The sequence below is a fragment of the Nerophis lumbriciformis genome, linkage group LG03, assembly GCF_033978685.3.
Source record: "Nerophis lumbriciformis linkage group LG03, RoL_Nlum_v2.1, whole genome shotgun sequence".
NCBI lineage: Eukaryota > Metazoa > Chordata > Actinopteri > Syngnathiformes > Syngnathidae > Nerophis > Nerophis lumbriciformis.
The window spans coordinates 35,769,561-35,782,933 of record NC_084550.2 but is presented as its reverse complement, the minus strand read 5'-3'; the positions used below and the strand labels follow the sequence as shown (position 1 = coordinate 35,782,933).

General features: G+C 40.2%; 2 protein-coding genes across 4 annotated transcripts in view; both read right to left on the bottom strand.

The window, feature by feature from the left end:
- The window catches only part of phtf1 (putative homeodomain transcription factor 1), a 46,982-nt gene extending 46,703 nt beyond the window's left edge, over positions 1-279 (bottom strand). For all 3 annotated transcript variants that reach the window (XM_061937664.1, XM_061937666.1, XM_061937665.1), the window contains exon 1: positions 20-279. The gene's annotated coding sequence lies outside the window, so the exon portion shown is untranslated. The remainder of the gene's footprint in view (positions 1-19) is intronic.
- A 545-nt stretch (positions 280-824) lies between these two features.
- LOC133576048 (olfactory receptor class A-like protein 1) lies at positions 825-1,948 on the bottom strand. The gene is made up of 2 exons (XM_061929008.1): positions 1,914-1,948; positions 825-1,780 (listed from the first exon to the last, which is right to left on the bottom strand). Exon 2 carries the CDS (start codon positions 1,767-1,769, stop codon positions 825-827), a length of 945 nt encoding a protein of 314 aa, XP_061784992.1. The 5' UTR covers positions 1,770-1,780; positions 1,914-1,948.
- Between the last annotated feature and the right edge of the window lie 11,425 nt (positions 1,949-13,373).

Below are 13,373 nucleotides of genomic sequence, written 5' to 3'. Positions count from 1 at the left end.
GGCCAATAGTCAAACTTACCTGATATAAGTTGCAAATCTGCCACATTTCGGGAGATGCTAGGTATTTATACCACGGTTGTTTTTCAGTGGTTAAAGTCGCTGTCATTCCAGTGCTCTAGCAATGTCTTTTCGCGCTTCACCTTCAACTTCGTCGACGTGAAAAATGACCAAATTAGGTAAAAGTCCTACACATATAACAAAATAAGCATAATTGTGTCAATTTCAGGCATTCCACGGCGAAGTTGACTTTTTACGATACACTAAATCTTCCGCTCTCCTTTTCCGGGTTTGTTCAACTGTCGGCATTTAGTTAGCCCTGGTTTGTAACTGTCAGGCAGATTAGTCGCTGACCAACCAACACATGACCGAGAGCCACGGTTGATACACGGTGGTAAAGAACAACTATGAACTTATTTAACTAATTTATACTACATTTCTGTGTTGTAGTTTATTTTTCTAAACACACTTGGCAAGCCTGGAGAGATTGGTCGCCTGACAGACAAAAATGAGGACATTTATAAATATTATGCATTATAAAGCGTTAAGCTATTATACTGACCAATCAGACAGAAGTATGATACAACATGAATGTGCCCATCTCTCTCCTATTTATGAAAATAATCACAAGTTTTGATTTAACTTTGACATTTATATCGTCAACCTTATGGATGATATCATAGGATATTAGAGTTGCATTGACTCAACCTTCAAATAGGCCAGACGTTGTGGATTTGTGTTTATTATGCATATAATTATAACTATGACGTATAAGGAATAAGTGGTAAAAGTTGATAAGTGGTAAAAGTCTGTCAAGAAAAAGAAAGTCATTTATCATATGTTTCCTGAGTGTCCATTGACTGTGGTCGGTCTTGCTCGGCTGCACACAGAACTTTGGCCTTGACTTTTTTGTTTGAAGAGATGATGAAGTACGGGCTGAGGAAAGCATAGCAGGAGGAGAAGAACACTCTCATGTCAGCCACCACCGGGGACACCTTGTCCTCGGTCAGCATGTAGATCCAGACCACGTTATCGATCCCAAAGAAAAAGACGTACAGGACCACCAGGGTAACCACCGTCTTTGCTGCTCGGGTCTCGGCCCCGCTGCCTTGGGAGCGATGGATTGCTCTCACCTGGCGGCTGTGGCGGTGGAGCAGCAGCAGGATGTAACCGCTGGAGGCCACCATCAGGGCCACGAAGGCAAAATCCCTCCCGGACACAGCGACCCCGTTGACGACGTAGGACAGGTTGTCCCTGAAGTCCACATGACAGAAGCCCAGGTTGAGCGTGTAGGCGGGGACAGTGCCATTGCGTGGAGCTATGGAGAAGAAAGGGGCTGCGATGCATATGGCCATGTTGAGTAACCAGAGTCCGGCAAAGGTGGGGAGGACCAGGGAAAGAAGAGCAGGCTTCAGTCTTGACAAGCCTGGCCCAGCAGGGGCAACGGTCACTGCCTGGAACACACTGAGCATGCAGGTGAGGCACACGGACAACGCCCGGCTGATGCGGTAGCTGTAAATGACCACCTTGCAGCTCGCGTCATTGAGCAGGTTAGTGAGGCCGAACACCGTCATGGTCTGGGGGACGCCGCGGGTCAGCAGGAGCACGAGGTTGGCAAAGGCTAGGTGGCACAGGATCATGTCCACAGGAAGCAGCTTGGGCTCGGCGAGGATGATGTGGGCGCAGGCCAGCAGGACCATGATGTTCCCCAGGATGCCCATACCTGTCTGCAAGAGGAAAGAGACGCCTTTGACGGTCACACACAGGTCCATGCCACCGACACCTGGAGCGACACAGAAGCTGTTAGAAACACTCTCCACATGGCAGGTTCAAACCAACAACAAGTGATTAGTCCAACATCTAATGAAGCTAAAACCAACAGAGAACCTCTTATAAGGCACCAAAGCTAATCTCACCTGAGGAAGCGGATGGCACGCTGCTTGTGTCGTTAATAAACTCTTCAATAGTCCACCTAGCAGCATTTATAGCCTCCCATCTCCTTGGAGACCATTGTGCTGGCTCTATCTAGAAATTCATTCAACAAATTAAAAATAGGAAATTAATTAGTTAAAACGTCTCAAAGGGCACGGCAAAGGTGGCTCAGGGATTATTGATCATATTATTGTTTTTTACACCAGTTATATTCCAAGTGCAGAGTGTTGTTGTTTTTCGGACACCTTGCTTGATATGAAAAAAACCTAAGGACAAAAACATGTATTTATATATTTATTTATTGTATAAAACATTACATATACAAAACCCAAAACCAGTGAAGTTGGCAAGATGTGTAAACCGTAAATAAAAACAGAATACAATGATTTGCAAATCTTTTTCAACTTATATTTAATTGAATAGACTGTAGAGACAACATATCTAATGTTCGAACTGAGAAACATATATTTTTTGCAAATAATCATTACCTTAGAATTTAATGGCAGCAACATGTTGCAAAAAAGTTGACACAGGAGCATTTTTACCACTGTGTTACAGAAAACGATGATTTGCAAATCCTTTCAACTTATATTCAATTGATTATTTGCATTATTTTTTAATGCAAATAATCATTAACTTAGAATTTAATGGCAGCAACACATTGCAAAAAAGTTGGCACAGGGACAATTTTACCACTGTGTTACATGGCCTTTCCTTTTAACAACACTCAGTAAACGTTTGGGAACTGAGGAGACACATTTTTTAAGCTTTTCAGGTGGAATTATTTTCCATTCTTGCTTGATGTACAGTTTAAGTTGTTCAACAGTCCAGGGTATCCGTTGTGGTATTTTACGCATCATAATGTGCTACACATTTTCAATGGGAGACAGGTCTGGACTACAGGCAGGCCAGTCTCTTGCCCACATTCTTTTACTACGAAGCCACACTGTTGTAACACGTACAGAATGTGGCTTGGCATTGTCTTGCTCAAATAAGCAGGGGCGTCAATGAAAAAGACGTTGCTTGGATGAGAACATATGTTGCTCCAAAACCTGTTTGTACCTTTCAGCATTAATGGTGCCTTCACAGATGTGTAAGTTACCCATGCCTTGCGCACTAATACACCCCCATACCATCACAAATGCTGTCTTTTGAACTTTGCGCCTATAACAGTCCAGATGTTTTTTTTCCTCTTTGGTCACGACATCCACAGTTTCCACAAAAGATTGGAAATGTGGACTCGTCAGACCACACAACACTTTTCCACTTTGCATCAGTCCATCTTAGATGAGCTCGGGCCCAGAAAAGCCGGTGGCGTTTCTGGGAGTTGTTGATAAATGGCTTTTGCTTTGCATAGTGGAGTATTAACTTGCACTTACAGATGTAGCGACAAACTGTACTGTTACTGACAGTGGTTTTCTGAAGTGTTTCTGAGCCCATGTGGTGATATCCTTTACACACTGATGTCGTGTCGGATGTTCAAAAGAAGTGTTTGATGGGCATTCCTCAACTTTCTCAGTCTTTTTTGCCACTTGTGCCAGCTTTTTTGAAACATATTGCAGGCATCAAATTCCAAATGATCTAATATTGGCAAAAAATAACAAAGTTTACCAGTTCGGACGTTAAATATCTTGTCTTTGCAGTGTGTTCAATTGAATATAGGTTGAAAAGGATTTGCATATCATTGTATTTTGTTTTTATTTACAATTTACACAACATGCCAATTTCACTGGTTTTGGGTTTTGTAGATCAATCGATCAATAATTTGATCAAACTTTATTCATAAAGCGCTTTTCATACGTCAAAGAAATGTAACACAAAGTGCTTTACAGACTTCAAAGCAACACGCTGATGACCCCCATCCCCATCTAACACACACACACACGCATGCACGCACGCACACACACACACATGCATATGAACATATACTGTATGAACGTATGAATGCATGGCTGAGTACAGAGGAGCCAGGTGAGTAAACACTATCACAGGAGCCATCAGACTAAGGGCCCCGCCAAACATGGCCGATATAAACTCCTGATGCAGATGGCTACCTCTGAGGAACGCTGGAAAGTAAAAATAATAAAACATGTAAAACAGTAAGGACCATGAGTATAGGAATAAAGGGTAAAATACATGTAAAACATATGGAGATAAAATATATATATATACAGTAAATATATAATAAATAAAAAGAACTAAATAAAATCTTGCATAACTAATAAGATAATAAATAAAGTACGAATGACTTCAATAAGAATATCAAAAATGTGGAAAAAGCCAAATCAAAAGGTGTGTCTTAAGTCTGCTCTTAAAAAAGATGTTTTCTTACTCAATGGATTTTGAATTGTTCGCACAAACATTTTAATTTGTGTAGTCAAAATGCCTAAGAAAGATGCCAGAGAAGTTTTATAATCATAAGAAAAATGAGTAGCCCCTGCAACACGATTGGCCATGTTTTTACACCAATCCTGCTCAAATTTGCTACACGTGTTTGTCAGGTACAGCAGGGGTTTGCAACCTTTTAGACCTCGGAGCCCAATTTTTCCACTACAAAAGGGCCCGGGGCCCAACTTTTCCACTACAAAAGGGCCCGGTCCATTTAATTAATTATCCTACTCTTGATGTTACTTGTATTCAATAATTATATCTAACCTCCTTACAGTTTAAAAGGGAACATTATCACCAGACATATGTAAGCGTCAATATATACCTTGATGTTGCAGAAAAAAGACCATATATTTTTTTAACCGATTTCCGAACTCTAAATGGGTGAATTTTGGCGAATTAAACGCTTTTCTAATATTCGCTCTCGGAGCGATAACGTGACGTCGCATCGGGAAGCAATCCGCCATTTTCTCAAACACCGAGTCAAATCAGCTGTTACTTTCCGTTTTTTCGACTGTTTTCCATACCTTGGAGACATCATGCCTCGTCGGTGTGTTGTCGGAGGGTGTAACAACACGAACAGGGACGGATTCAAGTTGCACCAGTGGCCCAAAGATGCGAAAGTGGCAAGAAATTGGACGTTTGTTCCGCACACTTTACCGACGAAAGCTATGCTACGACTGAGATGGCAAGAATGTGTGGATATCCTGCGACACACAAAGCAGATGCATTTCCAACGATAAAGTCAAAGAAATCTGCCGCCAGACCCCCATTGAATCTGCCGGAGTGTGTGAGCAATTCAGGGACAAAGGACCTCGGTAGCACGGCAAGCAATGGCGGCAGTTTGTTCCCGCAGACGAGCGAGCTAAACCCCCTGGATGTCTTGGCTCACACCTTCAAGAGAAGAATATCAACCCTAGTTTCCCTGGCCTGCTGACATGAGGGTATGTCTACAGAATATATTAATTGATGAAAATTGGGCTGTCTGCACTCTCAAAGTGCATGTTGTTGCCAAATGTATTTCATATGCTGTAAACCTAGTTCATACTTGTTAGTTTCCTTTAATGCCAAACAAACACATACCAATCGTTGGTTAGAAGGCGATCGCCGAATTCGTCCTCGCTTTCTCCCGTGTCGCTGGCTATCGTGTCGTTTTCGTCGGTTTCGCTTGCATACGGTTCAAACCGATATGGCTCAATAGCTTCAGTTTCTTCTTTAATTTCGTTTTTCGCTACCTGCCTCCACACTACAACCATCCGTTTCAATACATTCGTAATCTGTTGAATCGCTTAAGCCGCTGAAATCCGAGTCTGAATCCGAGCTAATGTCGCTATAGCTTGATGTTCTTTCCGCCATGTTTGTTTGTGTTGGCTTCACTATGTGACGTCACAGGAAAATGGACGGGTGTTTATAACGATGGTTAAAATCAGGCACTCCGAAGCTTTTTTTAGGGATATTGCGTGATGGGTAAAATTTTGAAAAAAACTTCGAAAAAAAAAATTAAGCCACTGGGAACTGATTTTTAATGGTTTTAACCATTCTGAAATTGTGATAATGTTCCCCTTTAACGAGATACACAATGTCAAATGATATCAAAACCTTTGGTAATCACAAAGATTATTATCAAGGTTTAGGTCAGGCAAATTACAAAAATAAATACTAATCAAATATAATAAAAAGATGAATTCCATCAATTAAGTGAGAGAAGGACTGAATCCTCAATCAAACTGATGAAAAAAAAAAAAAGATTTGTGAAAAAAAAAAAATCAAACTGTGGCAATTTAATGAATGTGCTAAAATAGATACATTTTAAATACATTCTATATAAATACTAATGATATGTCTCTTAAATAATCTGTTAATTAAATTAAAGTGCAAATGAAAATACAGCTTCACCACACTCCAGAAATCTTCTGTTTGAGATTGTCATTACTGCCACAAGTGGTGGAAAAGTGTATTACAACTGAGTACCGCTGCGCTGAGAAACAGATATTTTTTTGTGGCCCTCCAAGGAGCGCTCGCGGCACAACAATGGGCACAACACGTATGTACAGTACCAAATGTCATGGCAATTCAGCAAGACACTCAAAAGTTATGATTATAGTTTTTGTTGCGTCAATCTGATTTATGGCAGGCGTGTCCAAAAATGGATGCTTTTAGATATTTCTTTATTTCGATAAACAGGATATAATCGACCTATGTACATATGCTAAAAAGTTATATTCATTTAAAAAAACAAAAATCAGCCTGCATATGTTTTATAGGTGACAAAATCTACAGTGTATACACTATTCATGTTACCAGTATTATTATTTCAACTATACATTTTTTGATCTCCCTCTTTTGCTGGATTTTCTCCTTTTCTTTTGTTCAATAGTATTTTCTTTTAGAATGTGCCTTGGGCTAAAACAAAAAAAAAGTACTTTGGACACCCTTCATTTATGGCAGGGATGCAAACCTTATATTTTTGAGCCTGAATATAAGGAGGATGACCTTAAAATAGGGGTGTCGAGCTCATTTTCAATGAAGGCCACATCGCAATTATGGATGCCCTTGGAACAGTGAATACTATAAAATCTACATAAAAAAAGTTTCTGTAGATTTTGCAGTAAAAAACTGGCCACCAGGTCGCCAAGATTTTATTATTAAATTTGCAATTTTCTTTATACTGTTTTTATACGGTAAAATTCTGGCAACCGAGCTACCATTTTTTTATGCTGTTGTTTTTAGAGTGTATTACTGTATATTGAAAAACAGTACCTTATTTTTCTTTTACTGGCAGCTCAGTTTCCAGATATTTTACTGTAAAAAACAATGGTATTGTTTTTCCCTTTACAGTAGTAAATAGTATGCTTTTGCAGTAAAACAAGTAGTCACCAGAATTTTATCGTAAAATCTATTGTCATTTTTACAGTGTACAATTTAAAGGATATTGGATAACTTACTTTAAAATCGTAAGTCAAGCAGATATTTAAGTATTTACAAAAAAAAAAATTAAAAAAAAATGAAACAATATATGTGTTGCATTATTAGATAATATTACATTTTGAAAGATATGCAATTCCATGTATTTTTTTCAGTCAAAATTAATGAATACATATAAGAAAGTATTGTCTTATACTTTGCCTAAAATGAGAATGCATCATAATCAGTGGCGGCTGGTGAATTTTGTTTTAGGTGGGGCTGAAAGTTTGTAAACCAAACCCCTGTAGGGGCGTCATCCTCCCCCAGAAGATTTCTTTGTGATTTTCACATACAAATATTGAAGATCTTTGCTCCTTCTCAACTCTGTGCTAATATTCTTTTCATAAAATACAACCACTTCAAGATGGCAGCCAAATTGCTCACGTCACAGCAACCAATGCTGCGTCTACTAGGGCCCTGACATCTAAAAAGTACAACTCTGTTCATTGTTTTGTTCATGTATTTGTTATGTTTTTCATGTGTACGCACACATAAACACACATACAGTATGAGATGAGATCAATGAGATAAGGTAAGTACAGGATAGAAACTGCTGTGGAACTAGTTACAATGCAATATGCCATGAAAATACAATGTTAACACTTTTGTGCAAATAAGTACAGTTCCACTTGTTTTTTCAAATGTGTTTATTCTGTAAAGGAATGAGTTAAATATTTAAAATGACTGGTTAATAGTGCTATTATGAAGTGCAATGTCAGCACTATTTTTTTTCCTGCAATTTCAAATGCACTTGTTTTAATAGATAAATACAGCGTTTTAAAAGCATACACAATCTGTGTAAATATATTAGTCTGTGGTTAAAAGGACTTGAAAGGACTTGAAACTCAAAATGCAGGACTTGGGACTTGACTTGAGACTTTCCAGTCTTGACTTTGGACTTCCCTTTCTTGACTCAGGACTTGACTCGAGACTTGAGGGCAAAGACATGAGACTTACTTGTGACTTGCAAAGCAATGACTTGGTCCCACCTCTGCTTCCAGGGGCATTATAAAATGATGTGGCCGGGCATATTTGGACCCTGGGCCTTGAGTTTGACACAGGTGACCTAAAAGTTTTAGAAGCTGAGTGCTAACCAGATTAATCTTTAGTGAAACACTAAGCAAGCATCATGTATCAGCATTGCTAAGTGCTAATCAGGAAATACAAACTACAAACATAATAAAACAATCACTTACTATGCAATGTCTGCTGTCACTGGGATGCTGACTGATGGGATGTGTATATCTTATCGTATAGAACAGGGGTGTCAAAGTTATTTTAGCTCAGGGGCCACATGGAGGAAAATCTATTCCCAAGTGGGCCTTAATGGTAAAATCATGGCATGATAACTTAAAAATAATAAACTCCAGGTTGTTTTCTTTGTTTTACTTTGACCAAGAATAGAACAAGCACATTCTGAAAACGTACAAATCACAATTAATCCTCTGGACAAAACACTTCAAGTTTGTTGAAAATTCTGAGGAAATTGGTGCAGCTTCAAAAACACCATGAGCTTAGACTTTGTCTCAGTGTATCTACAAAGCCAGGATTAAACTTTTAAGTCAAAGTCTTTCTGGGTTTGAACAAAAAAACACAACATGTAAACTCTTCTAGGTATCAAATACCTCCTTTGTCATGTCCACGTATCAATCCAGAGCTAACTCAACAAACTGTAAGAAACGGAGGTAAAAACTATTCAAAAGTGTTAAGTTCACTTTTCTCGTGTTTGACAGACATTTTGGGGCAACGAAGGTGCCAAATGACAATGTGTTCAAAGCAGAAGACATAAAACGGCAGGTTTTAAGTTTCATGTGGGTCGAGGAGGAGGAGCCACAGTCACCCTTTACTACGTACCTCTTGTTTGCGAGCCTATCATAATTGCTAGTGTGACATCCATTTAGACCAGCAGTTTCTTTCGTTAAAAAAAATAAAAATAAAAGCAGCTCATTTTAATACTTGGCAAACTCATCACGCAGGCCGTATAAACCCCGTAGGTTTGACACCCCTGGTTTAGATGAAGAATTAATCATTTAAAAAAAGGTGGCCGCAAACAAGCAATTTGTTGTGTCTTTGTCATAATAACCGGGTATAAGTTGGGTGTCAAAGTTGACCAACTTTTTGTTTTTATGTCCACAACCTTCTACTATCCAGGTGAGAGACATGATTTATTTATTTTATTTTTATTTATTTATTTATTTTTTGTCCTGTCCAGCTTCTCAGGCAAATAGTTGATGTAGATGCCTATATCGGCTTTTCAGATTTACTTTACAAAAGAGAAGTGGAGGATACTTCTCTTGTTGCCTTATTTGTATTTGACTTTATTAAATGTATTTATATTATCATTTGGTGCAGCCGGGCCGGAGGGGATAGAAAAGAGAAAAAAAGGAAGACAGAGGGGGAAATTGTGGGGACAAGAGGGGGATTGGACAGAGAGACAAAAACAACAACAGCAAACACAACAATAACAACAACAACAATAGAGCAACATCAGCAAATACGATACTGTATGCACAAATATGATGGTAAAAGTGATAGCAAAGAAAAAGTTAGCGAAATAAATAATAATACAGAAATGACAATGAGCATTATTACACTACAAATGGAGCATTACAAATACCAATAGAAATAGCGCTATTGATAATGAACAATACCAATAATTTACCTCTATTATCAACAATTCAGTTGTTCAAATAATAACTAGAGATACAAAAGAATGCAGAAAAATGGAGGGGAAGAAAGAGAAGCAACCTATATTAACCTTGTAGATTGTTATAATAAAAATAGGTTAAGCTTTGTCAGTGTGCCTTGTGTTACCCGGTTTCCCCTAGGGCAACCGTACGTATGTACTTGTATATGTACAGTATGTGTATATGTATGTTTGTACAGTGAATGTATATGTACAGTATGTGTATATGTATGTTTGTACCGTGAATGTGCTTGTGGATGTACAAACTTTGAGTATGTAGGTATGTACTGTATTTGTGTATGTATGTGGGAGCGTAGGTACCTATGTATTAGAGATGCGCGGTTTGTGGGCACAACCGCGGAGTCCGCAGATTATCCGCGGATCGGGCGGATGAAATTTTAAAAAATTAGATTTTATCCACGGGTCGGGTCGGGCGGTTGAAAAAAAAAAAAAAGATTTTAAATAGATTCAGGCGGGTGGCAGTTAAACCAATTCGGAAATATATATACATAGTTAAATGTTGTTACCCACATACGAAAAACGAGCAGGCACCTGCAGCATATGCCACAACAGAAGAAAAAAAAGAAGAAGAGATGGACACTTTTACGGAGCGGAGAAGGGACGCCTCGCCGGGGTCCAGGACCGAGGCCCCTTCCCCCGAGAGGGCCCCACCGGGAGCCGTAGCTGAGGCGATCCGCGAGAAGGGCCCGACGCACGTCCAGGGTCACCACCGCGCCCACCGCACCGACACCCCGCCTCGTCCGCCTTCGCCGCGGCCGGCGTCACGCGCAGCAGGTAAGCAGCTTACCTGCCCGCCACCCCCGTGGCCGGGGGCTCGTAACAGGGGTCACTCCGCGCGCTCCGCCCGCGCAGCTTACCTGCCCGCCACCCCTGTTGCCGGGGGCGCGTAACAGGGGTCACTCCGCGCGCAGTGCGCTCACGAAAGGGGTGGGGCTCACCCTGGTTGATATAGACAGCAGCAGGACGGTGGCCATGGAAGTCGGAACCCGCTAAGGAGTGTGTAACAACCCACCTGCCGAATCAACTAGCCCTGAAAATGGATGGCGCTGGAGCGTCGGCACCATACCCGGCCGTCGCCGGCAGCGAGACGCGCTTGGAGGTGCGCTCAGCGCGGCTCCCATATGATTGCGCACTGGTGTGCGTCTGGGCCGTGACAGCGTGGCACGCGAATGTCTGTAATGCATTGGATCAGTCTCCTTTCTTTAACAGGCAAAAGCTTTATAACCTCACTAATGCCTTGCATCGTCTATATTAGATATATAACAACGGGCGGGTGCGGGCGGATGCGGTTCTGATTAAATGTTAGGTCGGGTGGATGGCGGATGGTTGACGACTTTCTGATGCGGTTGCGGATGAAATAATTGCCTATCCGCGCATCTCTACTATGTATGTATGTATGTATGTATGTATGAATAACGGTGTGTTTGTGAGTACAATATATGTGTATTTGTATCAGTGACGTGCGGTGAGGTTGATGGCTGGTGAGGCGCTGACTTCATCACAGTCAGATTTACAAACATATGAACCCTAAAGAGTATCTTATTCACCATTTGATTGGCAGCAGTTAACGGGTTATGTTTAAAAGCTCATACCAGCATTCTTCCCTGCTTGGCACTCAGCATCAAGGGTTGGAATTGGGGGTTAAATCACCAAAAATGATTCCCAGACGCGGCGCCGCTGCTGCCCACTGCTCCCCTCACCTCCCAGGGGGTGATCAAGGGGATGGGTCAAATGCAGAGGACAAATTTCATTACACCTCGTGTGTGTGTGACAATCATTGGTACTTTAACTTAACTTTAACTTTACACATACAAACTCTAGCACACAAAAAAGCACATTTAATAAAAAAAAACGTTATTATGGTCTTACCTTTACTTAGAAATTAAGTCCATGCACCACAACTAAAGCCCTCACTTAAACTTTCCATGTGCAAGATTGAATCTATTTAAAAAAGTGTAACCGAGGGTTTATAAATGTCGCCTATACTGTATGAAACTACAAAATAACAAACACGGAGGCTCCAGTTTACACGAGGACCACTTTATTTACCTTCTTTCAAAAACCACCGCAACGTGACATCACTTCCGCTCTTAGCGCCTTCAAAATAAGAGCTCAAAGCATATACTGTATAAGAGCGCATAACAGGAACTTAACATCACAAAGAGGAAAGCCCATGAAAATAGGTTACAAAAGTTATTTAATAAGAAGCCAAAAAGTGCAAAAACAATAATGTTCGTGTTGGAGGAGTTGTGAATTAGGTACACCTGCAGTCTGCAGGTGTATCTGCACAGCAGGCCAGCAGTTAGCCGAGTCATTGCGCAATCCATGTTGCGGCACTGAGTGACGTGCCTCAACTGGCTTCTGTTCACTGCACCGTCTCTTCTCAGTATTTGAACGGCAAATGTGAAATTTCAGCGATTTTGAATAAAAATAATCTAAAACTGGTGAAGTTAAATGGAAAATAACTTTATAGTATAATCACTGGATACATATAACAATTCAATTTTTTTTTTTGTCCCTGCAGTCATTCACAACTCCTCCAACACCAACATTATTGTTTTTGCACTTTTTGGCTTCTTATGAAATAATGTTTTAAAATAGATTCAATCTTGCACGTGGAAAGTTTAAGTGTGGGCTTTAGTTGATATAACAATTCTACGGCGGGGGTGCAGGAGGCCAGCCTCAGCCAGTGCGTCTTTTGCAGCCGTTTTATGATTGCTCAGCACAAGAAATACGTTACACACATACAGTTGTTGACAAAATACACTGTACATTATATACCTCAGCTAACTAAACTATGGAAATGTATAATATAGTTCATATAGCAATACAGTCTCACTGCACAGCAGGCCAGCAGTTAGCCGAGTCATTGCGCAATCCATGTTGAGGCACTGAGTGACGTGCCTCAACTGGCTGCTGTTCACCGCACCGTCTCTTCTCAGTATTTGAACGGCAAATGTGAAAATTCAGCGATTTTGAATAAAAATAATCTAAAACTGGTGAAGTTAAATGGAAAATAACTTTATAGTATAATCACTGGATACATATGACAATTTAATTATTTTATTTTATTTTTACATTTTTTTTCTTTCCATGATGGCAGGTGAGGCCCCGCCTCACCTGCCTCTAGTGACTGCACGTCACTGCATCACACCTAACGAGGGTAGTTTCCTTTGTTTTTCTTGCAAACATTTAAGTGGTTCTAGCACAAACAAGTAAGACAGCAACATGTTTGTTTGTACCACCATATATATATACACATAAATATATATCCACCATATATTCACATACAGAAAGAGTGCACATTTTTGAAAGATAAACAGTTGGTCATTTAAAAGAGAGTTAAGCAGGAGATGGACATTTAAGAATGTGAAGAAAGAGATGG

What these genes read in the sequence shown, in the direction of transcription:
- LOC133576048 (XM_061929008.1), bottom strand. Translation starts at nt 1,769, where the DNA reads ATGGACCTGTGTGTGACCGTCAAAGGCGTCTCTTTCCTCTTGCAGACA.